We start from the raw sequence: 27,802 nt of genomic DNA, 5'->3' as shown, positions 1-27,802 counted from the left end.
CAGGATCTGAGCTGAAATCAAGAGTTGGATGCTTAATCGACTGAGTCACATAGGCACCCCTCAAGTTGTATATTTTAAATATGTGTAGTTGAGGGGCGCCTAGCTGGCTCAATTAACTGTCCCACTCTTGATTTCAGCTCAGGTCATGATCCCAGGATTGTGGGATACAACCCTGCACTGGGCTCTGTGCTAAGCGTGGAGCCCGTTTAAGATTTTTCTCTCTTGGGGCGCCTGGGTGGCTTGGTCGGTTAAGTGTCCGACTTTGGCTCAGGTCATGATCTCACGGTCCATGAGTTCGAGCCCCGCATTGGGCTCTGTGTTGACAGCTCAGAGCCTGGAGCCTGTTTCGGATTCTGTGTCTCCCTCTCTCTCTGCTCCTCCCCTGTTCATGCTCTGTCTCTCTCTGTCTCAAAAATAAATAAACGTTAAAAAAAATTAAAAAAAAAAAATTTCTCTCTCTCTCTCTCTCCCTCTGCCCCTCTCCCTACTCATGCTCTCTCTTTAAAAAAAAAAAAAAAAAAAAAATATATATATATATATATATATATATAACATATACATGTACATGTATATATATATATATGTATATCTATAAGAATATATATAAGGATCATTTCACAGTGATAAAAAGGTACAAAAGACCTAAAAATTCTAATTATATATACCATCAATAATAAAATTTCAAAATACTAAGGCAAAAACTGACAGAATAAAGGGAGAAATAGACAAATCTGGTTGGAATGTAAATTTGAGAAAGTCTCCCAGAAAATAGAACAAAAAGACACAGAGAAATAAAACTGGAGAGACAAAAGAAAATCGGAAGACCAGTATAGGTCTAATGTCCAACATCTTGACCCTTTCTTCTGCTGACTTTACAGTTCCAGATACCTTAAATGTGGTCAGCCTTGTTTCCCCAGAACTCACTCTTGGCCTTGCTCCCCAGCTGCCCTGGAAAGGGGCTCCTTGTTGTCACTCAGTGAAGCTGCAGTTAGACTGTCATGGAAACAGTCTTCTCAGATTATCTTCTTCAGGCACCTCCGTTTAACAAAGTTGCCTTCAAGCTTGCTCCTCAGTTTTACATTAATTGCTTTTCATAGTCATCTATATGTAAATAATTGTTGATAAAAATAAATATTTGGTTGAGGGAGAAAAATGCATAAATTATAACTCAGATGTTTTCTGAGCTTAAAGAGTACTCAGTCATCTGGAAGGGAAAACAGGAAACAGGAAAAGAAAATAATAAAGAGCAAGATTGGGAAGCTTAAAATGAACCCCGTGGGAGGTCTCCAAATCAACTGGACTGTGACAAATCCTTCCATTTCCATTGCCCTGGGCCCCCCGCCCCGGCAGATTCAGAACACTCCTCACTTCCATCCTGGGACCCAAAGAGAATGCTCAGGAGGATACCTAAATCAGTTGATTTCAGGAGTTGATCTTTACTTCCTCGGGGTATCAAGATCTAATACTGATGTCCTAATGCCTTTCTCAGACATCTGTGTCTGCTCTTTTGATGGATGGGTCACACTTACTCTAAGGAAGAGTTGTTTCTCAGGGACCTAATCCCCTTCTTCTGCTGTCTCCCTCACTTTCCTTTCCCAAGCATCCACCTTTCCCCACAAAAAAACCAGGACTTAGCTCTCAAGTCAGGGGTTCCCTTTCTTTCTCAGAGATTCATCCTCTACATGTCACTGAGAATGGGAATACATTGGGACAGGTTGGTTAAAAAGGTTTCCTGTTGGGGCGCCTGGGTGGCTCAGTCGGTTAAGCGTCCGACTTCAGCTCAGGTCATGATCTCACGGTCCGTGAGTTCGAGCCCCACGTCGGGCTCTGTGCTGACAGCTCAGAGCCTGGAGGCTGCTTCGGATTCTGTGTCTCCCTCTCTCTCTGACCCTCCCCCATTCATGCTCTGTCTCTGTCTCAAAAATAAATAAACATTAAAAAAAAGAAATTAAAAAAAAAAAGGTTTCCTGTAATGACCCTTGCAGGCAAACAGAGATTGACTGAGGAGGCCAGAGCTGCCCCTGAGAGCTGAGGGCCCTTGAGTAACTACCATGGACTTCTGCCACTCTTCTAAGATCTCCATATTGCTGAGAGGGTGTCAAGAATAGACCTCCGACAGGCTCACACGCTAGTATTTCCCTCAGGAATAGGATAAAAGTATTCTCTGGAAGAAACTGATATTAGTAAACTCAGGAATGGTCCCAGGGGTGGCCGATTTGACATCCTTCCGGAATATTCCAAAACACCAAGTTGTTAATTACTCATGCCTAATGTACTTGGGTCTTTCTCTACAATGCCACCCTATGGCATCCACTCCCCTCAGATAATGCTTCTATGTCCCGAAACTCTCTAGATATATTAGGTACTCTGCTATAATTACTTGACATTCAATAAACCCTGGGGCCATAATGATCCATTGGAAAATACTGAAAAAAAAATTCAAAGTCACTTTTATCTATTAAACCAGGTTGTAACATTACATCCTGAGACAAGGAGATCAGAGGCAAATCCAGGGGCACTTGATGTTCTTCCATAAACACTATTTTGGAAGATAAAAAACAAAACATGAAGTCTCTTGAAATGATATAAAAATGTTGACAGAAGGCGGCCTGGGCCCAAGTGTGCCTAGGAATGCCATCAGCTGTTGCTGGAAGTCTATTTTTGTTGGGATTTGTGAAGACAGCAGAAGCATTCCCAGAGCGCCCTCACTGCTCTCACTGGTACAGTGGACCTCCCACCCCCCATTTCCCGGAGTTGGGATGCAAACAGCTGGAGCTGTTGAATCACTGAGTCAGAAACAAGTCGTCCAAAGGACAGTCTTCACACCCTAGATCATAATATTGTACTTAGAGGCATCCACATTGGATACCCTCTTCATAGGGGACTTAGAGAAATGATATTACTCAATGTGGAAAACAAATAAGGAAAAAAACCTGGATCTGCACTGTATTCACAGACCCCAGGGGAAATAAGCCAGAAGAGAGCAGATTAAAAAGGAGTTTATTGTACCATTCATCAATTTCCTTGGCTCAGATGCCCTGACTCTGTCCCACTGATAACTCACCTCTCTCCTGAGCCTATTGGCTTTGGTATACCCGACACACTGAATCCGGCTTCAGTAGTACCCCTGGGACAAAAGCTGTATCATCTCAGAAAAAGATGACAAGAGCACACCTCCAATTGATGTCCCCTGGGTCATATCACTACAAAACAGAAGTTGTTCTCTAGGGTCCCCATTTGATAAAGACAGAGACATAGCAGCCAGACGCCTGTCCCTGTGCAGCAGAATAAAAGATCTGCTCCCTGGGGCGGGGAGGGCCAGGGCATCTTCTTAGGGGTCAGGAGAGAGGGGTCAGCCCCTCTCTCTCCTCTCTGGAGTGTTTTCTGACTCAGCCCTCATTCTGAAAAAGATTCCACTGTCTCAGGATGGTGATATTCCATCCCCTCTGCTGTAGGGTCTCTAACTGCAGGAGCCTACACGAGGCTAAATGAGCCCTCTTTATCAATCTGATTTCCTGTCTTTAATACTCCTTTAAATAGCTTAATCAAAGGCAATTTCTCTTTATAGATACTGGGCCCTTCTAATGTGCAAATATACTTTGGAACACACCCATTTACTTCCAAGCAAACCCATGAGTCATTTTTTGGAAATCCTATGTTTATGTCAGAAATAAATGTAAATAAATGTGTTGACACTTTATTTATATACAATCCACATATGACTACAAAAACTTTGGTTGATATCTTAACAATTTTCAAAATAGCTCTTCTAAAAAGGGTGGGGGGATAGAATCTGAGCACTTAATGAATACCTACCATGAGTCAGAGTCAATGCTGGGTGTACCCTATAATTTAATTTAAACACATTTCACCTTTAGGTGATTCTGTGAATTTTCTCTTGTTTCTTTTTTTCTCCCCTCTCTCTGACACTAATATAGTTCTTATGCCCTACATTTCAGAAAATGTAGGGGGTATGTTACGGGCAGAAAAGCCTCACAGAGGCAGGAGATGGAGGGATAGCTTTGATCAGACAATCATGGCTTATACCTCACAGTCTAAGTACAGAAAAACACCTACTATGTTCCTCTCTATATTCACAAACACACACCCATCTCCAACATGGAGAAAACATAAACATCTCCCAGGTACTTGTTGCACTGAGCACACAAATCCTGGTCCTTATACACCAAGTGGAAACAACCCCAGATTGGAGTTTAAATCTCATCTCTGCTACTTGTTAGCAGTGTGGCTTTAGTGAAATCCCTCAACCTCTTTGAGCCTGGGGTTTTTCATTATTAAAATGCATGTTATAACAACTATCTCATAAAGAGTTTGGAAGATCAGGGGCGCCTGGGTGGTTCAACTGGTTAAGCATCTGATTTCGGCTCAGGTCATGATCTAACGGTTCGTGAGTTCGAGCCCCGTGCCTGGCTCTGTGCTGACAGCTCAGAGCCTGGAGTCTGCTTCAGATTCTGTGTCTCCCTCTGTCTGCCCCTCTGCCGCTTGCACTCTGTCTCTCACATTGTCTCAAAAATAAATAAACGTTAAAAAATAATCTTAAAAAAAAAAAAGAGTTTGGCAGATCAAGTGGTATAAGGTAGACGCAATATCTTTAATCATTATCACAACCCCATTAAGGCAAATGAAATTTGTACTTTACAGAGGAGAAAACAGGTTTCAAGAATCTGAGTGACTCACCCAAGGCCACACAGGAAGTAATCAGAGAAGTGAGCAGTTAATCCTAGATGGTTCCAAACACTTAGAGGTACGTTTTCCCCCGTGGCACAGAGAAATCCCATCTGCCCTGTTGCCCTCTCTTTTGGGCTCTCACACATGGAAAGGCTTTTTCCAGTAATTGCTCTTCTCTCCCCACTGATCTCAGGGCTTTCTCTACTCACAGCTACGTGGAATTAACCAAGTCAGCCAAATGTGGTAGGTACTTGGCTCGCTGGCAATAAAAAGGTCACCAAAGCACCTGCAAGTCAGCAAAGGAGATAGGATTTGGAAAGCATGTGATGGCAGGCGGCACATTACTGGCCCACCGCCTGACGGGAAAGACTGGAGTATAGTGGACAGTGGTAAGGAGCTGTGTAAGTCTATGTTTTGACATTTCATTCTTCCTGCCATTACTGACCCCAAATAATGAGGCTTCTTACGTATGCAGATTCTGTTTTCACCCTTGGAGTTTAAGTTCCAGTGGGGGAGTCACAGAGGGCTGGGTGTGGCCCTGTGCCAAGGGTTAAGCTTAACAGAAGACACAGAGGTCTGATTTCCAACCATCGGTGCCTTTAAGAGGCCAGGGCCAGATGAAAGACAGTGACTTTCAGGAAGATGATAAGAAGCTGCCCATCATTTAAAAATTTTTTGTTTAACATTTATTCATTTTTGAGAGACAGAGAGAGAGCACAAGCAAGGGTGGGGCAGAGAGAGAGGGAGACATAGAATCTGAAGCAGGCTCCAGGCTCTGAGCTGTCAGCACAGAGCCCAACAATCATGGCCTGAGCTGAATTTGGATGCTTAACTAAGCCACCCAGGCACACCCCCACCTTTTTTTTTTTTTTTTAAATGTCAGGTAAAATCCTTCCTACCAGCAGGAATCCAGAGCCTCTTTATCCATCATCATGAACTTCCAGCTGAAGGTGGAGGGTGAATAAAGGGGGGCAAGCCCCTGAGAAGGGGACAGGAAGCCCTAACGCTGAGATATCTGGATATTTCAGTACAGTCAGGTTTTGTTTCCAGTTAAATTAGTTCTGTCCATCAACATCCTGTTTGGTGTGCTCATCTGTCTGGCATGCTGGTAATTAAGTAGCAATGCTAACAGATTTTATTATTGGATCACAGGGCGAGGCTTTTCCATGAGTTTGTATCCATCAATTCCAGTAAGTGATGGTATTGACTATCTCATGAAAACTCACTATTGACCTAATTTTTTTTTCCCCTAGTACTTTGAGTTCACTTTGGAAGCTCAGGTTAGTCTGGATCCTATGTCCCAAGGAAATAAGAAATAGACCCTTTATCCCAAGGAAAAGCTTCACTGGGAGTACAAAAATGGGGACATTTTCGGGGCGCCTGGGTGGCTCAGTCGGTTAAGCCTCCGACTTCAGCTCAGGTCACGATCTCGCGGTCCGCGAGTTCGAGCCCCGCATCGGGCTCTGGGCTGATGGCTCAGAGCCTGGAGCTTGCTTCCGATTCTGTGTCTCCCTCTCTCTCTGCCCCTCCCCCGTTCATGCTGTGTCTCTCTCTGTCTCAAAAAAAAAAAAAAAATAAACGTTAAAAAAAATTAAAAAAAAAAATAAATGGGGACATTTTCTACAATGTGTGTTTCCCTTACACTTGTCTCTCAGCTCCACACCCATCCATTTAAATTCAGCTTAGCGACGCTGGGCCTGGGACTCTGCAAATACTTCTCCTTCGCCATCTGGCTCCCTGATACACCAGTAGGGGGTGCTAGAGGGAGGCTGTAAGGCTGGCAGCCACAGAAGGCGCTTGCCGGGTCCTGCTCCCGCCTCACCCGCCCCGCCCCGCCCCGCCCCGCCCTGTAGCAGGTGCAGTTTGCTCCGTTCCCAGCTTTGCTTCACGCTCCCGGAACCAGCCTCATCACACTTGAGAGATGCCAGCACCCGCAGAGCAGCGCCTTTCCTCGGGGCCTCAGTTCTAGCTCCTCGGGCCTCCTCGAGCCTCTAGCATGTGATAACCGCAACTTCTTGCTTTTGCTCTCCCAGCCCTAGGGATGGCGGCTGCTTCCTGTGCCCCTCACCATGTTCCGTCACCTATTCTGTCCTCCAAGACCTGCAATATTGACTTCTTACGTTAAGTTAGCGAGAACGACTTCTGCGTTTTCTACTTTGCTGACAAATATTTGAGAGCCACAACTTCTTTTATAGCCGTGGTTAAGAGCAAACTCTGAAATCAGCCACACCTGAATAGGAATCCCAATCCATTTATGCAGTGCCTGGTAACTTTGGACAATTTTTTTTTTAATTTTTTTTTTTTAATGTTTATTTATTTTTGAAACAGAGAGAGACAGAACATGAACGGGAGAGGGTCAGAGAGAGAGGGAGACACAGAATCTGAAGCAGGCTCCAGGCTCTGAGCTGTCAGCACAGAGCCTGACGCGGGGCTCGAACTCATGGACCTGAGATCATGACCTGAGCCGAGGTCGGACGCCCAACTGACTGAGCCACCCAGGCGCCCCTGGAAAATTTAATTTACCTCTCTCTAGGTCTCATTTTTCTCAGTCACTTTTGTTTATTCAATCAACATTGATTAAACACCTACTAAGTTCCAGGCACTGTGCTAGGGGGTAGAAATACAATGTTATGCAAAACAGTTAAATGCCCTGACCCCGTAGAACCTTCTGTCACGTGAATCAAATGAGATAACACAGGTAAGGCACATGTCATCCAGCCTTCCTCTCCATACCATGCCGGGAGAGCAAAGACAAAAGGGTATGGAAGGATAAAGGTGTCTCAACAGCTAGGTCTTTCCAGAAAATGAGATGAGTGTCTTTCCCTAAACAAGGTTGAAGGTCTCCAAAAACATAACACCAGGGATTCATTGTACGTCCTGTCCATTCCTCCTGCTCGGAGCAGAGAAGCAATGACCTTGCAGCAGCAATCTTCAGAAGGAAATGGGGCAAACAGGCGTAGAGAGGGAACACTATGAGGTGGCATTTTTTTAGAAATTCTAAAGATATAGGTAGCTGTGATACAAGGAAAGAGCAACGTGAATTGCAATGCGGGGCTAGGACTGGGGCCCAGTGTGAGTGTGACCATTGGGTCCAAGTGGAAAAAGAGAGTAGAGAGCTGTTATTCCAACTGTAGTCACTACAAGAGTCTTCTTACCAGAAAGTGTAGATGTACATGCATGTGCATGTATCAAATGAACTGGAACTTAATTTCTGCTTTCAACAACAGGACTATACACCTAGAGAGGCCAGAGAGGTCGTGAGGTGGAAAAGAAAGATCCCTGATTCCATGTAAGCCTGAATCCAAAAGCCCCAGGCTGTGGGCAAGCAAAAGCTGGAAAGAAATCCAATCTCCACATTTGGACACAACCCGTCCTTAGTCTTCTGCTATCCAGATACCAGGTGTATTGTGGCAAAAATGGCCAATGTCCTTGTTAGCGAAGAAGTATCCTGCAAGACTACTGTGTAGCTAAGTTCTTGAAAGTCATATCTATAACATATTGATATCCTATAAATGCAAACTAAACTCTTCACCCTCAATTTTTTATCCATTTTGACATCACTGTGACCACGGAAAGTCATACTGAAGGAAAACAACCACGGGAAACGATTACTAGAAGGTCTATTCCACATCCCTGCTCTAGGGCCTCATTATAAATAATTTACTGTCACTGAAGGAATTTAGAAGCCCTGAAGACATGAAAAGCCTGGAGAGAGTTTTACTCGTAAATAAATACCAACATTTCAACAATCAAGACAGCTTCAAATTCCAGGACTGTTGAAATGAACAGTATATACTGCCTGCATGATTTATTATGCTTGTGCTGATGGTCCAAATGGGGAGGATAATTCAATTCCACCTGAAGAGTCATTATAGGGCCAAGCCCCAAGAGAAGTACTTTGGATAAGAGGTGATATTTCTCAGCTTTTCCATTTCGAACAAATTATTATTTCTGTATTTGAGACATCACCCAGGCAATCTCCTTCATGACTTGTAACACTCTTGAGCAATTAAAAAAAAATTTTATAAGGTGAAAGAAGTAGGGGACAAATGCCAAATGCAAAATGATCCACAGAATGCTGAAGAACCCTCCCCCCAGAGAGCACGGCTGCCTCAGACATAAGGTGAAATCGTCCCTTCTGCTCAAGAAAACATAAATGAGCAGTGAGTATGCATCCCAGCAAGAACATTATCGCCTAGCAGAGGCAACCTGATAAATACAGACTTCCTCTCCAAAGAGTCTCCTCACAGGGAATGTGAGGAAAGGGCCCCTTCTGAGGTGAATATCACTTGGCAAAATGTCCTCACTGTGGCACGCGGCAGCCTTCCCTCTTCTCCCCTTACCACACATTCAGTTCAATTAGAGGGTAGAACCTGTTTGCTACACGTCTTGCATTTGTCACGGGACATGCTGAGAGCCGACAAGGGCAGAGAGGCCCTGGCCTATCAGACCAGCGCTCCCCAGGATTCCTGGGCTTACATACCATCCAGGCCATTGTGATGACTGTAGTTCCTTTTCCCCAAAATGCTCAGAGACGTGTGATTTGGGGTGGTTAGCATCCGCTTGGTAGTGGGGGTTTGCAGGCTTGGTGTAGATCGAATGACATTAGGTTTCTTCGAAGGATGGATCTCTGGCAGGGGGAGAAAAGGTTTCTCAACTCAGAGCATGGTATTAAAAATCTCTGTGTGCACTTACATTGCCTAATAGGCACACATCTTACTTCTTAATGAGCTGAGAGTCAGTTCCTTATGAGCCAGCCTGTTTTCCCAAGGACCTCCATAATGATTCAGCTTCAAGTGCTGTTACCATGGCTTTCCTTATCAAAAGTGAGCTGCCTCTTCCTCTGCTAGCTGGAGCTCTGAGCTTCATGTTGGGAGTACAAGCAACAATGACAACAACAAAAACCACCAACAAAAAGCCACTGCCACTTCAGAAGGTTACTGAAACACAGATTTACTAAGGGAATAAGGCAGCCAACTCTTCAAGGTTTTAGAAATGTAAACATTATCTGGAGAAGTAGCCTGACAGAGAAAACTAACTCTGCTCCATCAAAACAAAAACATAGCATGCAGCATGTCTGGGGTGTGAGAGATTTCTGAAAAACAAGATTCCTCATCTGGCTCTGCAACCAGGGTTTAGGACCAGGGTTAATCAGGTCCAGTCCAGAACATGTGGATACAGCTGAAACCTGACACCAAACTCCAAATTCTACAGTCAAGATGTAGTGGAAGAAAAGCTTTGATGGAGGATATATCACACAACGATAACGTGCATGTGGCATACTGTGTTTACATCAAGTATGTTGTTGTCGGCCACATAGCCCAGAATTACTTGCGTATTTTGGATAAAGCAGGTGGACAGAAATTGCAGCCTATAGGAACTGGATTTGAGGATCTCAGTCTGTTACTGATATGGACCACCTCTTGTCCAAAGCTAAACCTGCTTACTGATCCTGAGTCACCAGGTGTGCACAAGCCACCCTGTCTTCCCAGGGGAGGGCCAGCATATCAGCCTCATTTCCTGAAACTCAGGAAAAACGGTTAGGATTGTTACAAGTACTTTATCTTGGTCTGGTCAAAACTCTACACTCGCCCAAATTCAGGAACAGATCAAGGGCTAACCAAAATGTAGTGTTGATTTTTTTTCACCGTGGCATTGAAGGCTTGCCAACCTTTTCATTACAACCTCCACACTACACTCCTTCCAGACCAGACAACTTGCCTTTGGACTCACTGAACCCTTTATTTATGAAGTTCCCTTGGCCTCAGAAAGGAAAAAAAAATATTTTTTGCCTACTGTTCTATCTATTTAAATACTACTTTATCATTCGAGGCTGAGATCAAATACTGTTTTTCTCCACGTAGGCTGCCAGAACTCTCATCATCAGAAGTCACTCCTCCTTCTTCTAACTGTCCAATGAATATTGCCTGTAGTTCCTTTATAGGAGCTAATCATTTGCTTAATTGTCCTTACCTGTGTGCTTTCCCTACTAAACTAAGATTTTGGAGGGCAGAGTCTTACTCATCTTGGTGTTCCCCCAAATCAATTAGCATAGTGTCTTGTATGTAGTAAAAACTCAGAAATACGTTAGGTAGGGATGTGTTTGAGCTGGTAAGAAGAGGACAGCTTTGGGCTTATGTAGTAGGCACAAAGACCAGTTTGCCCATAGGAGGAACACACAATTACCCGTGGAAAAACTAATATGCAATGTTAGCTGCATATTAGAAATATGCAAATATTAGAAATAATTCTATTTCTTATGATCAGAGACTTTTCCTTGCATGGTGGGAGTAGGGGCTTCTAGGCTTACATCCTGCAAGGGAATACAGACAGCAACCTTCAAGGACTTGATCACCATGACTAGGTCCTGCCTATGATAACCAGGTGATATTTTCGGGGGCTATCAAAGCAACTCTTTAGGCCCTGAGAAATAAAACAAGAAATAAGGTGACCAAGTAAAATCAAAGAGGGAGCTGTGAGCTTCTGACTTTTGGATGTGCTGATGAGGACGAGATAATATACCAAGTTCAAGGCTACACTTTGAATTTTAAAGGCGTGTCTAGAGTCTGAACACTTCATAACCGTGTATCTTTCTGACAGAGCAATAAGGTTCAATGCAACTCTGAGTACCTCTTTCACTTTTACTGAGAAAATAAAAAAAGCAAGAATATTAGAAGCACAAAAACATGCCATTATAGCTCCTACGTATACCAGGAACCATTTTAGGAACCATTATTTTGTAAATTACCTTAACACTCGCAAAAAACAAAAAGAGGGTGACTGCCTACTGATTTTTACAAATACTATTCTTAATTGTGCTATTTCAACATGTATATGGAACCATCACCTTTGGCAACTTCCAAGTTAAATAAGATGATAAAAACCAGAAAGCAATACAAATGTTTCCCTTTCAAAGTAACTTTAATTGGTACATTAAAACCATAAATATTTTTTAAAGGTGGGTTAAAACCACTTTTATCTCATTAAAAAAAATAAGCCAAGTGGAAGGATTTAAATCAAAACATTAAGAATATTCATCCTCTAGGGGCGCCTGGGTGGCGCAGTCGGTTAAGCGTCCGACTTCAGCCAGGTCACGATCTCCCGCTCCGTGAGTTCGAGCCCCGCGTCGGGCTCTGGGCCGATGGCTCGGAGCCTGGAGCCTGTTTCCGATTCTGTGTCTCCCTCTCTCTCTGCCCCTCCCCCGTTCATGCTCTGTCTCTCTCTGTCCCAAAAATAAATTAAAAACGTTGAAAAAAAAAAAATTTAAAAAAAAAAAATAAAAAAAAGAATATTCATCCTCTAAAAATTTAGTGATTCTTATTTTCCTCTTTTTGCTTTATCTGTATTTATATCCATAAATATACATTACATTTTTATTTAATGATTTTTTGGGGGGGAAACAGTAAACATATCCATAACTGTGTGCATATGCTGTGTGTATATGTTTTGGTAATACAAAGAAAAGTTTCTAAAACAAAATAAGTTGACTATATATAGGAAAGTATCCAATTTCAGCTACTTGAAAGGCTTGGATTTAGTTTAAGTGCGTCAATTTAGAGTAGCCAAATACTTAGAAGGTACCGAAATTGTTGTTTGAAATTTTCCCTCTGTTAGAAAATACCCACCTAAGTACCCAATGATACATGCCAAAGGTTTCCTAGTGCTTTTGCTTTTCAGTGGGCTTCCAGATAGTTCGGCATGTCTGTCTGCATCTGGGGAGAGAAGGAAACATGGAGACAACCAATGAGGCTGATTTCGCTACCTATACTTCACACACTGCAGAAAAAAAAAAAAAGGTTCGAGTGGACGACGCTGCAAAATATCCACCAGATTCCTGCATAGTTTCCTTTGGGTTTGAGAAAACTGTTTCTAGTTCTGGTTCCCAATTACTGAATGAAGGATTTACCTGGAGAACACTCACTTTAAAGCCTCACAGGAGTATAGCTAACACACATCTTACACATGTGCTTTGTTTCTGTGTGGGCCTATCGGCAAAATAGTAAAAATATGCTTCCTTTCTAGCCATGGCATTGCTTCGATACAGTAGAAAAACTTCTGGGCAGTATGATGTGAAATCAGTCCTCATGTGAGATGAATCTGGCATAGAAAACAAAAACGACAGCTGACAGAGGCAACACACTTGGCCATCCTTGACCTATGGGAGTGAGGCTCTGCTGAGAAGTCTTCATCTCTCTTGATTAAACTCAAGTCCATTAGACAAGAGCCTCACGCGGGTAAAAGTGGGTCACTGGCTTTATTGCTGGTTTTCTTATCCTTCATATCCTACTGTGATGTCACTAGTGCTGAGATTCAAAAGGTTCCCTGTATGTAGACAGAGTATGTCATCCATTAGTCAGAAGATTACGATACTGAGAATGGATATTAGCATTCATAAAAGTTCACATCACGTTCCTCATACCCTACCAGAAGACATTTCTGACGGAGAAAAATAAAGCATACAACACAAACACTCTCTGTGTTGTAATTAGCTGTCATTAGGGTGGCAGAGTAGATGTGGAACATGACTGCTCTCACACCAAAGAGTTAAGTTACGAAAATACAATTTGAAGGGACCAAAAAAAAAAAAAGGTATTGAAATGTTTTTTAAATTTGCAGGTATTGTCATAAAGCTTAACAAGGTAGTTTTAGCAGATATTATTTTGCTACGTTTATGCTTTTTCCCCACCTTCAAATACTTGACAAAAATGTTCTGTAGGTTTTCTGTGGCTGAGACCACATTTTTAGGCGTACCTACAGGAAATTGCTTTTGACATCCGTAGGAATATTCTGCACTATTAGTGTTAAAATGTGCAATTCAATCTGGAGTCTCAAATCATTTAAAATTAAAAATTAACTTTTTCATAAGCTCTAGCCCTCTCACCTAGGAAACTACAATTTTTTTTTAATGTTTTTTATTTATTTTTGATAGAGAGAGCATGAGCAGGGGAAGGACAGAGAGAGAAGGGGACAGAGGATCTGAAGTGGGCTCCATCCCGACAGCAGAGAGTCCAATGCAGGGCTTGAACTCAAGAACTGTGAGATCATGACCTGGGCCAAAGCTGGACACTTAACTGACTGAGCTACACAGGTGCCCCACCAAGGAAACTATTTTAACTATTAAACAGAAAGAGGTGGGAAAATAGTATTAAAAAAAAAACCTCATTTATAATAAACAAAGCACATATTGCAGACAGCCTCAAGTAATAGGAATCTGAATATGTATCCCAAGCACTGGCTAATTATTATACAACCATGGATAACTATAAATGATCCAATTTCTTTTCTGGCTCAGTGGATTTCCTTTGGAAGGAAAATTATTAAGATATGAAAATTTTCACCTGTTGTTGAACAGTAGTGAAAATATAAGAAGAAATTCTAAGCATATTTTGGAAGAGTAATCTAAATAAACATTAAAAAGCAGCATGGGGGTTGCCTGGGTGGCTCAGTCGGTTAAGCATTGGACTCTTGATTTTGGCTCAGGTCATGGTCTCATGGTTCATAGGATCAAGCTTTATTTCAGGCTTTGTGCTGAGTGTGGAGCCTGGTTAAGAATCTCTCCTCTCTCTCTCTCTCTGCCCCTCCCCCCTCCCCCAAATAAATAAACATTAAAAAAAAAAAGGTAGCACAAACCCTGCAGGGACCAAATACCTGCCAAATCACTAGTATTTAATACTAAGTAATTCCTTCGTAATATTGCTAATTCACGCAAATTTCAAGTTAGACTTGGGATGAGGACAAGAGAAAATTTTATTTTTTTTATTAAGGAAAGAAAGCTTGGATGAATCAGCCTGGTACTTCCTCTGTGTTTTGGACAAAGGCAATCGTTGTATTACCAGTAATATGACTAACTTCACACTTTGTTCCCGTGGATAAGGCCCAAAGGAAAACTGCCAATGTGGCTGCAGCTTCTGGACTCCCAAAGGACTATCACCTTGACAAGAATCAACAGAATGGACAGCCTATCAAAGGGGTCACCAGCACAATACTAAAGATATTTCATTTGAAATTAATCTGCTTTTAATTTCTCATTAAATCAGTAGGATTAATGTGATGTGCCAAGTGACAATTTACAGAGCACCTGAGTGGGGGATCAAATCTCTTTAGAAGGATCACTAATCGCCAGTATGTTTTAAAAGAAAGTAGTTGGTGGCAAGAATTCTCAGTCTCAACGATGAGGAAATCAGGATCAAAAGTGCTAAAACTAGCTAGTTACTGTTTGACGTCACAACTGCACGCATTCAGTGATACACTCTGAATATGCATGGGAAAAATACCTTCTGCCCCAAGGGAATGATCATAAACATAGGATTATCGGGTCCACACGTGAGTTGGTTAAACAGAATCTTGGTCTGCACTCAAGAGCAGGCCGGTGGTGCCACTTGTCAGTTGGTCCTGGCTCTCAAATTATTCACCTAACTCTACTGAAACACAGAGCATTCATTAGGATGCGTTAAAAGTGCATAGATAAAACAAGCCGCCTGAGAAATGCCCAGAAGGAATAAAAATTTGCCCAGAAAGAGGGAGAACATGGGCTCCTCACTCAAATCACTTGGTTGCACACAGGCACATTTCTTTGGCTTCCTAGAGTTGCATCTCCTTGAGGTAAACCTAGAAAAACACTATTGCTTTTATTGCAACTCATGGTCATTTTTCTAAAATGTTTTGGAAATGTGTGTGTGTGTGTGTGTGAGAGAGAGATGGTTGGGGGAGGGAATAAAATAGAAAAACTACAAAAAGTACACACTGAATTAAACTTCACAAAAACATCTCACATGGGCTTCCAAGACTGCTGTCAAAATAAAACCACTCAGAATTTTCTTAAAGGAATTGCAAAAGCATTTCTATTTTTATGTATTTATAAGAGAGCTTCCTGCCCAGCATGGAGCCAGACATGGGGCTTGAACTCATGACCCAGAGATCAAGACCTGAGCTGAGATCAAGAGTCTGACACCCAACCAACTGAGCAACCTAGGCGACCCTGCAAAGGCATTTCTTTCCTTTTCTCTTCCTTCCTTCCTTCCTTCCTTCCTTCCTTCCTTCCTTCCTTCCTTCCTTCCTTCCTCCCTCCCTCCCTCCCTTTCCTTCCTTCCTTCCTTCCTTCCTTCCTTCCTTCCTTCCTTCCTTCCTTCTTTCTTTCTTTCTTTCTTTCTTTCTTTCTTTCTTTCTTTCTTTCTTTCTTTCTTTCTTTCTTTCTTTTCTTTCTCTCTCTCTCTCTCTCTCTCTCTCTCTCTCTCTCTTTCTTTCTTAATGTTTATTTATTTTTGAGACAGTGAGCAAGCAGGGAGAAGTGGAGAGAGAGGGAGAAAGAATTCCAAGCAGGCCTCGCACTGTCAGCGCAGAGTCCTACGTGGGGTTCAAACCACAAACTGTGAGATCATGACCTGAGCTGAAATCAAGAGTCAGATGCTTAACCAAATGAGCCACCCAGGCATTTTGTAAAGAAGACGCAAAACCTAGGTGCCATTAAAAGAAATGATAAATTCAACTATGTTTAAAAAAAAAATCTGCTTGACAAATTCATCATAAACAAAGTCAAAGGCAAAATGGAGGAAAATATTTGCACCATTTATCACAGATCAAGAGCTAACTTCCTTAAAATATAAAAGTTCTCACAAGTCAGTAAGACTTCTAATAGAAAACAGGCCAGGGGCAAAAACAGTTGACAGAAAAGGAAATACAAATGGTTTCAAATATATGCAAATATTTCTACCTCATTCAAAATGAGAAATGCAAACTAATATAACTTACGTGTCACCTGTCAACTAGTCAAGGGTTTCAAAGATGAATAACACTGATGGCAAGGTTCTAGAGAAAAAGGCATTCTCTGCGTATCGTGGGTGGGAGCTCAAATCATAGTTTTTCTAAAGGTTACTGGGTAGTGACTGTTAAAATCTCAAAGGCATGTTCTTTGACCCAGATGTTCTACTTTTAGAGGTCCTGTAACCTACATGCACATTTCACACATTAGTATGAAATGCTATCTGCATAAGGATATTTGTTGCAACATTACATAACAGAAAATAAATGGAAATAACCTAAAAATCTGTTTAATAGAAAACTGGTTAAAATAAACATACAACAGATTATGTTTATTGAGTGTTGACCCTTGATTTTGGCTCAGGTCACAATCCCAGGGTCATGGGATCAAGTCCCGTGTAGGGCTCTGTGCTGAGCATGGAGCCTGCCTGAGATTCTCTCTCTACCCACCCCTCCCTCTTCCCCTCTCCCCTGCTTGCTGTAGCTAGTTGTTTTCTTTTTTAATGTTTATTTATTTTTGAGATGGGGGAGTGTAGAGGCAGAGACAGAGGGAGACAGAGGATCTGAAATGGGCTCTGCGCTGACAGCAGAGAGCCCGATGTGGGGCTCAAACTCCTGATGAACCGTGAGATCATGCCTTGAGCCGAAGCTGGATGCTTAACTGACTGAGCCATCCAGGAACCCCTCATGGTCTCTAAAAAATAAAATTAAAAATTAAAAAAAGCCAGGTGCAGAACAATGTGGACATTAACATCTGTATTAAAACACAAAAAGAATACACCTCCTTAGACTGGTATAGATACACAGAATATCTCTGGATACTTTACATGCTATGACAACATTTACACTCTGAAGGTGGTAGAAACGGGAATGACAGTAAGATTTGTAACCACTTTTGTATCTTTAGAAAAATTTAAAGTGTCCATTCAGAAATAAATTTTTATTACAAATAAACTACCCCAAATACCAAAACTATTCTCTCCTAATACTGGAATTTGAAAATTTCACACAACGTTATATAAACTTTTGCTGAGAAATCCCTAGGGAAAAAACTCATAAAATATATATTAACAGCTTCTGAATACAGGCCCTTGGGATACTTCCAAAGTTGAATTAGCATCTTCAAACATACAAAAGTGGCTCCAGGTGTCTCTCGAGGAGCATCATACTAGGGAATGATGGTCATTCAAGTCACAAACCAGTGAGTCACCCACGCAAGCTACCAAGGTGGCAGGTCAACTGCTTGGATCTGCTCCCCTGGGCACTTTAGCTTTATCTATGGAATGCTGCTCATAGAAACCTCAGTTTCTGAGGATCCTGAATCTCAAGCAGTAACCCTGTGCTCATCAGGTGTTGGGTGATTTTATAAATCTTTGATAAAATCATCGGGGAGCTCAGTGGTAACGTCTGATGGCAATAACAAAGGAGGAACACCATTATCATACTGTGGCTTTCTTACTGGGTGGGGTGGGGTGGGGTGGGGTGTCAAGGGGGAGAAGAGACAGGCTGTCTGAAACTTGGCAACCCATGCTGTTGCAAATCTTGTCAAGGACACAATACTTCTCTTTCTGCAATGTTTTGGTTTTTGGTCTACCAGTCCATGTTTAATAGCACTATCTATGTGGTAGAACTGGCTGAGGCATTGTGTATTAACGTTAGTAATAAGTAATAGTAAATGTTAGTAAGTACTAAGTCATGGACTTATTATATATTTACATATAAAGGTGTATCATTGGGGCACCTGGGTGGCTCAGTTGGTTAAGTGTCTGACTTTGGCTCAGGTCATGATCTCGTGGCTCGTGAGTTTGAGCCCCAAGTTGCGCTCTGTGCTGACAACTCAGAACCTGGAGTCTGCTTCGGATTCTGTCACTCTCTCTGCCCCTCCCCCCACTCACGTGGTCTCTCTCCCTCTCAAATATAAATATTAAAAAAATTTTTTTAAGTGTATTATTAAACAAATAGATATTTGGGGAATTTGGTTTTTTAAAAAAATCACCTTCTGGGGTGCCTGGATGGCTCAGTTGGTTGAGCATCCAATTTTGTTCATGATCTCATAGTTCATGAGTTCCGACCCCATATCAGGCTCTGCGATGATAGTGCGGAGGAGCTTGCTTGGGATTCTCTCTCTGCCCCTCCCCTGCTTACTGTCTTTCAAAATAAATAAACTTAAAAAATAAAAATAAAAAATCACCCTCTCTCTATAGATCTCATATGTATATATTTTTAAACATGTTGATCATACTATATACTTAAGTTTTTAAAATTGTTTTTTAAAATAGGAAATGTACTCCCAGGGCTCAAAGGTGAAAACGTATAAAAGGATAAACAGGAGGAAGTCTCCTCTCCACACCTTTGCCTTGGCCTCCCAGTTTCCCTTCCCACAGATACTATTACTTCTTACATTTTCTCTGTGATACTTTATGGATATACAAAGATTCCCCTTTTTACTCTACCGTTTTAATAGTTTTCTTAATGAAAATAAAGGCCAGAGCGTGCTATTTTAATAATAAAAAAAACCACAAAAAACAAACAAAAAAAACCCAAAAACCTTTTCTCTAAAAGGATCAACTTGTTAAGCACCAAGTTACGATTATGATCTGCACCATCTGAGAATTTATCTCATTAGCTCTTCACTTCACTCTTATGCAGTCTGTCACCCCATGAACTCTGGCTAGGACACTGGCTGTGATGGGGTTGCCAAAGCCAGAAGCCATGGGAAGGGTCAGCTTGTACAATGCTTAGAACTCTCAAGTTCCCAAGGAAAACGATTTACCTTCGAAATATTATGAAGAATTATTCTAAAATGCATCAACGAGAGCTCTTGATCCATCAATATCTATAGAATTACAGACTTTCATCTGATCTGAAAGTACATCCATACTGCATCATAGGGATTAACTTTTTTTGAGGAGGTCTGGGGGGGGGGGTCACCACTGCCCTTGAGAAACCAAGGAAAGCTTACTAAAAACATAAATACACCTATACATTCCCACTGGACCAAAGACATGGTTGCCTCCAGACATCAGGTTATTAACATCTCATTTTCTCTGTAACAAGCCAAGATCAAGGACCTGCTGAGGAGGTTTTAACAAGGTACATATAAGAAGGGAGAAGATGGTGTAAGAATCAATTAGACGCTAGAAGAGTTCATTAGTTGCCTGTCTGAAAAAAAAAAGAAAAAATAGATGGCTGCTAAAACTTTGTAATTTTAAATTTCAAGGTAAAACGATTCTGAAAATCTGATCCTATACGTAACTTGACCAATGAAGCAAAATACACAATAAAATATGCTCCTTGAATCTCATCACAAAATGACTCTGTTATTTTATTATTATTATAGCTATATGTTTATAGAAATAAAACACATGTAATTTAACCTTGGACCCCTCCCCCCAACTTTTTTCAGCAGCATGGCCTTTCAATTGAGAATACATAAAATGAGGTAACAGAAAAATACATTTCACTGAAGAATAATCAAAATAAAGGAAACCTGCAAATTTACTGGGAGACTAATGGAAGAGCCATGGGAAATAGAAGCTTCCTCAGCTGCCAATTTAGTTGATGATGAATTCTCTTCCATTCACTGGAACAACCAGGATTTTGGATCCTGGCCAATTTTAATGGAAGAATTTCATTCATTTCTTCTCATGTTTTATTATCCTGTTTAGTTAAGAAATTATATAAATGTGTTTTAAATCAGCTAAGCAGTTTAGATGAATGTAAGTATTTTCCAGTTTCTTAAGATGGGTAAGAAAGTGATAAGAGCATAAATCCATGAATTCAGAAATGCTAGCATGAAATTTCCTATCAGCCTAAGTTCCAAATATACATGAGTCTAATGTAGCTAAATTTCCCTCCATGGGACTCAAGAGAGTACTACCATTTTCCACTCTCTTTACACAGCACTTTTCTTCTCCTTGTAAAGCTTTTACCTGTAAGTTGTAAAGCCTTTCAACCATTCTGCTGAAAATCACCTTTAGGAACAAAAAATGATTTTCAATCATCACTCCTTAAATGGATATCCTCTTTAAATCAAAATGGAACATCTCATAATAAATTTCTTTTCTCACAAAGAAAAAGCATCTACTCGATGTTTATAAGATTTCCTCTCTGTTAAGCCAGACAAGTTTTCTCATCCTTCAGGGGAAGAAGTTGCATGGTCTAACATGTCCGCCAGGCATGTGACTAAATGTAACAAGGCTAGAATCAGAGCCTAACACACAAATTATGGACACATTTTAGGGCCACATGGTAATAACAGAACCACCCACAATTCACTGATATATATATAAAACCTTTGTTCTAAGCAAAAAAATGAAACATAAGCAAGACTGAACATGTTGGAAATGAGAGTAACAGTCATGGAAATGTTACACGGTAATATATGTATGATTATGAAATGGAAACCAAATTGGACAAATAGAAAGAATGCTCAGCCACAAATATGGTCACTAGCCTATAAAAACTAAGTACAAATGTTCAGAAAATGCACCCATAGACACTCAAGTTCATTTACAATTTGTTAAATCTTCAAAGAATTGTGGTGTTTGTAATGCAGCTTTGTGAATCTCCATAATACTGTAGAACTGTAAAAGGTTCGTGGGAAAATGAGAGGTTTACAAAGACAGGCAATTTCTAATTAGCGTAAATTGGCAACTTTTATTCAAACCTAACGAAGCCAGGTAAGACCGGACTGCATGTCTCAACCCTGGAGTTGCGCTGTGACGCCATCCTTAGGGATTACGTGGCGACACTACCTTATGGGTGAAAGCGTCTCTTCAGTAAGGGTTCTTAGGCACTTCCATCACAAAACCTCACTGGGCAAGGGCACCTCCCACCAATTCTCTGCCGGGCACTATTCTCTCTGCAGAGGGACTGCGAGAGATTTCAGGGTCTCCTTTTCAGGTTGGCATGATACAAATGGCAGCAGACAAAAACAATGTTAAAAAAATAAACCAAATAAAAGGCTGTACACAAGAACTTATGTTTATTGCAAACAAACAAACAAACGAACAAAAAAAAAAAAACAAAAAAAAAAAAAAACAAAAAAGAGAGATAGAGAAGGAGAGAAAATGGTCAGAAGCACGACACATAAGGTTAAGAATTTAAAAGCATCTTACATTCTGCCCTAATGGCAGCATAATTAATAGGAACAAACGGCCGTCTTGCTGCCTGCCGCAGCCGAAGGGTATTTTTGCAGACCTGACGAGCAAATTTTGTGAAATATGTAGTGTGAAGGAAGAAAGCTTGGCGGGTCTTCACTGCAGACTTGGGGCTCCCAGTGTTTCGAACTGGCATCCCCTGCATGGCCTGGCGAGACACATGACTCCTGACACGAGGGTCCTGCAAAATCAGACACCAATAGACATGTGAAAACCAGAATGCTATTTGCATCAGGCTCAAAAGAAAAGGCAATTTAAAATTTTTCCACTGAACTTAATACTGTACCCCGACAGGAGAGAATTTAAAAGTATGGACTTTTGGGAAGAGGGTCGGGGAGGTGGGAGGGTGTGTGATCGTATTTTTGTTTTTTAAGTTTTTATTTTAAACACACAGTGTTACATTAGTTTCAGGTGTACAACAGAGTGATTCCACACTTCCATACATCACCCTGTGTTCATCACAAATGCACTCTTTCCAGTATTTCTGTCTTTAAATGGACCTTAACAATCCAAAATCACATTCGCAACAGTAAAAAGTTGCCAAAGGTGTTTTTAAATTATCTTATTTTTTTAATAGTGAAGGAGTCCTGAAATCCTGTTAGCCCTTAAAGAGAAGTCTCCCTCTGAAAGACATAGGTCTATAGACGTAGACATTGCCTGATATCTGCAACCTACAAGAATTTTACCAAAATTGTATTTCAACTCAAGATTGAGTCCATACCACTTTCTCATCCCTCTATGATAGCCCAGGGCAGAAAAAAGGTTCAATTTGTATTTATTACTTTATGTAGTAAGGCATAGTTTCAACAGTATTCAAAGGTTGCAAACTGTTTTCAAAAAAGCACTTAAAACATTAAATTTGCAAGCTTTCTACTTATGCTAACACCTCCCACACACATTGTTCTTTTGTCTGAGTAATCACACAAGACCAATATTTTGAATACCTGAAAAAATCTGGTATGTCCCTGCCTCTCTCTCCACGCCCACCTTAAATCTTGTGGTGCTATGTTTAGTTATAAAAAACAGCTTTGTTTGTTTTTAAGTGATCCTATACTGTACTTCTGTTTCCAAGGAGTGACCTAGCCATTGAAATGACATTTCTCAACATAAAAGACTATTGCTCATATACCTCTGTAGTTGGGCTGGGAGATAACTTCTCTTCTTCTGACTGGGTGGGCATTTTCAGGCCTCCATATTTTTTCCAATAGAGCCAACAGGTTGCACACAATCTACACTGCATATTAGGTGGGCCCCAAGAATACCACTGATGAGACTGTGTAGCTAAAGATAGAGGAAAAATAGAAAAAACAAAGAATGCTATATAATTTGTAACATTAATACACCTACCATCAAATATTTTAAAAAATATTCCAAAGCCATATTTAGCTTACAATGTTATTTTTCTTTCCCCAGTCCACCCAAACATAAAAGTCTAATACACACATGTAGTTTTCAAGATTCAGAATTCATTAAACCTTTTATTTCTATATATATGAGTGTCTGTGGCTCCTGTTAAAAGAGGCTATTAGATGAAGTATCCTATATAATATGCTGTGCTATCACTGAGGGAGTTTTGTTGATTAAAAATACTCTTTACTGTGTACATTTCTGGAAATAAGTTACCAGAAAGATCATTATTATTAGATTAATGTTTAAAGTCTAAATCTAGGTTTCCAAATTGATGGTTCAGGAACTACCTCAGAGTTTAAGGTGCTCAGAGGGGCCCCAGTGATTAGGGCAGGAATCTGTCAGAAATGGGTATGGGGGGCAACTGGGTGGCTCAGTTGGTTAAGGTCCAACTCTTGATTTTGGCTCAGGTCATGGTCTCACAGTTCATGAGATGGAGCTCACAGCATAGAGCCTACTTGGGATTATCTCTCTCCCTTCTCTCTCTCAAACTTAAAAAAAGAATGAAATAGGTATCTGTTTTCCATTTCATTATTTTAATCAATGAGCAAAATAATTATTTTAATATTTCTCCCTTTCAAAACAGAATACCTTTCAAAACTGTAAGTCCAGATCAAGGGAGCATAGCAGCCAAGATCACAGAATGCTTAAGACCTAATAACTCGGCTGATTTATCACTTAGCTAAACACTGCAAGCCTGTGTCGGTTTTGTTATGCAGTTTGAATTACTGCCACATGACATTTAAAGTATTCTATTCTCACAATGGATGAGAAGTTTAAGACAGAAAACACTGACACTGAAACATTAAGTTAATGAGGTACATAAAAATTATTATAATTCTGTTAAGTTTGCCTTGGAATACTCTTCCTCTTGCAAGTTACCTTCATCAGGTCAAAATGTTCAAATAGCATATCAAGGTGTCAAATAACACTTCACAAGTCAATATCAAAAAGATAAAATATACTGACCATTATAATCAAACTGCTTCTTAGTTGTTGTTTTTAAAAAATTTTTATTTCAGAGAGAGAGAGAGAGTGCAAGTGGGGGAGAGGGAGGGAGGGGAGAAAGAGGGAGAGAGGAGGAAGAGGAGAGAGACAGAGAGAGAGAGAGAATATCTCAAGCAGGCTCTACACTCAGCACAGAGCCTGACATGAGGCTTGATCTCATGATCCTAGAATCATGACCTGAGCCTAAAATCAAAAGTCAGACACTCAACCAAGCCACCAAAGGTGCCCCAAAGTCCTTCTCAGTTTATTGAGAATAATACTGTATACATATCACGTGTTATTTCTGGTGGACTCCTTGCAGATAGCAGGACCTTCCCTTTTATAATTTAAAACATTTAAGTCAAATAAGTTGATTTTTATTAACACGAATTTTAAGAATCCTAAATATTAGGCATGGACCTATTTTGGATTCTGAATATGAAATTTCACTCATATTTAAAGATACATTTTTACTCATGCCATGTCATTTTAATGTTTATCAACAAACATCTTTCCCCTTGCATAATTAACTCAAATTAAAAAGTGACAAAAAGAAAACACCATATAAAGATAAATTTTACATGTATAAGATACATTTTATGATCAATATTACTTAAGGAGTCTATAAAATATTAGAAAATAAAAATTGCTTGTCATACACGCATAAAAATGACAGAATAATTATTTTAAGGGATATGTGAGACTACATGAGTCTAAAAGGGGTAAGACAGATTAGGGGTGCCTCGGTGGCTCAGTCGGTTGAGCGGCTGACTTCAGCTCAGGTCATGATCTCGCGGTTCACAAGTTCAAGCCCTGCGTCGGGCTCTGTGCTGACAGCTCAGAGCCTGGAGCCTGCTTCAGATTCTGTATGTCCGTCTCTCTCTCTCTCTCTCTCTCTCTCTCTCTCTCTCTCTCTCTCTGCCCCTCCCCTGTTCATGCTCTGTCTCTCTCTTTGTCAAAAAAAAAAAAAAAAAAAAAAAAAAGATAGATTAAGCCCCAATTTGTTTGTAGGATTTTAATTTTCATTTAAATATACATAAACATACATTAAATATACATAAACTTCAATATCTAAGAGTTTCCAATTCAAAGGTATCCATAGAAAATTTTGACCAGAAGAATCTAATATTCCCAAAACAATTCCCTTTTGTGCTTCCGTGGTACCAAGAAATGGTTAGGCATGTACCATTTCTATGAAGTTGGCAATTTGACTCACACTTTCCTTGGTTTCAGGTAAGATAATTATATGACCTAGTTTTATTTTATTTATTTATTTATTTATTTATTTATTTATTTATTTATTTATTTTTGGGACAGAGAGAGACAGAGCATGAATGGCGGAGGGGCAGAGAGAGAGGGAGACACAGAATTGGAAAAAGGCTCCAGGCTCCGAGCCATCAGCCCAGAGCCTGACGCGGGGCTCGAACTCACGGACCGCGAGATTGTGACCTGGCTGAAGTCGGACGCTTAACCGACTGCGCCACCCAGGCGCCCCTATGACCTAGTTTTAAAAGTCTTTTCTAGACTTTGAAATCTTAAAAAATAAATAAATAGAAGTATTTTTCTAATGCTGAAGCTTGGCGTAGAGTATGGAGCAGAGGCACAAGTGTTCTTCATTCCTACGTCCTTAGGGCAGTAAGCTATGTTTATCCTTCCAAAGAGCTGCTGAGAGACAAAAACTGGGCACCGAGTAGCCTTTCAATAAAATTAGTTTCTTTCCCTTCCAGGCCACTTTGAATGTAAGGAAATATAGATTATAATGTCACTAATGTCCATTAAGAGATTATGTGGTTGTTTGAGATTTTATTTTGTAAATTTTATTTATTTTGAGAGAGAGAGAGAGAGAAAGAGAGAGAGAGAGAGAGAATGCTCACACGCTTAGGGGAGAGGCAGAGAGAAAGAAGGGAATCCCAAGCAGGCTCCACACTGTCAGAGCAGAAGAGCCTGACTTGAGGGTCCATCTCACGAACAGATCATGACCTGAACTGAAATCAAGAGTCAGATACCCAACCAACTGAGACATCCAGGCGCATCAAGATTTTAAATAATGTAAAAATATAAAAAGTAAGGGGTGCCTGGCTGGCTCAGTTGGTACAGCATGAGACCCTTTACCTCAGGGCTGTGAGTATGAGCTCCATGTTGGGTGTAGAGATTACTTAAAAAAAAAAAAAATCTTCACACACACACACACACACACACACACACACACACACACAGAGTAAACCAAAAAAAAAAAAAAAGGCAAGATAAAAAAAAACAAAAGTGTACCAATTACTTCATCTCACCAAACCAATTTAACATCCAGGTCAAATATAACGTCTGTCAGTGTCTGACAGGTTTTGACATGGATAAACACCAATAAATATACTGGGGTCCTGAAAGCAAAAGCAAACACCCTAGAACAGCATCTCCCAAACCAGTGCATTCTGAGGGAACCTGGTCTGAGGATTAGAAATAGCAGTTTATCCACACACAGGTCTTTCTGACAGGATTTTCTGGAGCTTTTAATTTGTCAAAGTGTACTAAGAAACTCCAAAATTGGATTTGCTATATTCTGTGGGACTGTGGCTTGCACAAAGCTAATAACCACTCTGCGGCTTAGCAAACACGGCTGCGGAATACTCAACCAACACAGGACTCCACAGGAGCAAAGCAAAGGAAACTCAATAGCGAAATACAGCGTTCAGGCGGACGGGCATGTATTCGTTCCGCTGCTCTCTGAGCAGCACCATGAAAGGACACCCCCCACCCCTCAATGCCACCGCAAATGTGCCTCAAGGAGAGAAGAAAGGCCTGCTGGAGAACTCTTACCGTAGCAGCTCTCACAGGCTCGCCCTAGGAGGGGGTTCTGTGGCTGGAATGTGGTCCCCACGGCTCCATTCACGGCACCAGGTTTGCCATTGCTGGCGGATATTTGGTTGGGATTTGGTTTGCTGCTTTCAATGAAATATAAAGGGAGGTGATAAAAATGACTTGTATAACAAGGCAAAAGTCTCTGTATCTCATCGGCGACTTAACTACATATAAACATCTGAAGGTTTAGTAAATAAGAAATAAGCTGGTAAAAATGAGGTGTTAAAATGAACTCAAACCATTCATCTTTGCAAAACAAGGCCCTGTAAAAACCAATCTCTTATGCCTGATAGAAAATAAATAGGGCCATTGGCTCTTGCCATCCAAATACAATTTCCTTAGAACACCTTCTGCTGCTTTTAAAAGATACAAGTTCCTAAGCTTTATTACATGAAGCTTTATTATCATGAAGTCTCCTAAGAATAAAAGATAATTTTTGGGGTCAAATAAATGAAGCCAAAGCAGAGTGTTGTATTTAGAGAAAACCACTGTGCCATCCCTGCTGCAGGTGTGAAAGCTGCAGACTCTGTGCGTTGTTGGCTCTTGAGTGGAAGCTGTTGGCATTTCAGGAGATTTAACCGGTTATGATAATAATTTCTACTGCTACATTTCAATTTTTATGAGGAAGACTACAATAGCACTTTAAATTAGGAAAGCCAACACAATTTATTTTGAGTTTTTCCTTTTAAGAAAAAATTTTAGGAAGAGGAAAAAGGAGACACCTATCAAGTATCTACATGAAAATTTCCCAGGCCATCCTTCCTTAGAAATAGGTAGCCCAGATTACCTTGTACTTACTGTGCAAACACGGCTAACTTTTCCCCATGTAGGGTAAGCTAATTCCCCTGCTTATAAAGCCGGGCCTAAGAATACAACACAGGTGCACATGGCATGTTCTCAATAAACTCATAGTTCATTAAACATATTTATTCAGTGCCTTGTAAACA

General features: G+C 40.7%; 1 protein-coding gene across 10 annotated transcripts in view; it reads right to left on the bottom strand.

The window, feature by feature from the left end:
* MTA3 (metastasis associated 1 family member 3) overlaps positions 1 to 27,802 on the bottom strand; it is a 226,089-nt gene that overhangs the window by 11,421 nt on the left and 186,866 nt on the right. For 8 of the 10 annotated variants that reach the window (XR_009248394.1, XM_058683177.1, XM_058683180.1 and 5 more), the window contains 5 exons: positions 26,814 to 26,938; positions 22,738 to 22,889; positions 21,567 to 21,789; positions 12,315 to 12,401; positions 9,173 to 9,319 (listed from right to left, as the gene is read on the bottom strand). Coding sequence is in view for 9 of the 10 variants with exons in the window: in XM_058683177.1 (XP_058539160.1) it covers positions 9,173 to 9,319; positions 12,315 to 12,401; positions 21,567 to 21,789; positions 22,738 to 22,889; positions 26,814 to 26,938 (734 nt within the window). In the remaining variant the exon portion in view is untranslated. The remainder of the gene's footprint in view (positions 1 to 9,172; positions 9,320 to 12,314; positions 12,402 to 21,566; positions 21,790 to 22,737; positions 22,890 to 26,813; positions 26,939 to 27,802) is intronic. The other 2 variants (XM_058683175.1, XM_058683182.1) reach the window with 1 other exon arrangement.

This window comes from Neofelis nebulosa, chromosome 9, assembly GCF_028018385.1.
Source record: "Neofelis nebulosa isolate mNeoNeb1 chromosome 9, mNeoNeb1.pri, whole genome shotgun sequence".
Classification (NCBI taxonomy): Eukaryota; Metazoa; Chordata; class Mammalia; order Carnivora; family Felidae; genus Neofelis; species Neofelis nebulosa.
This window is presented reverse-complemented; position numbering and strand designations above follow the sequence as displayed.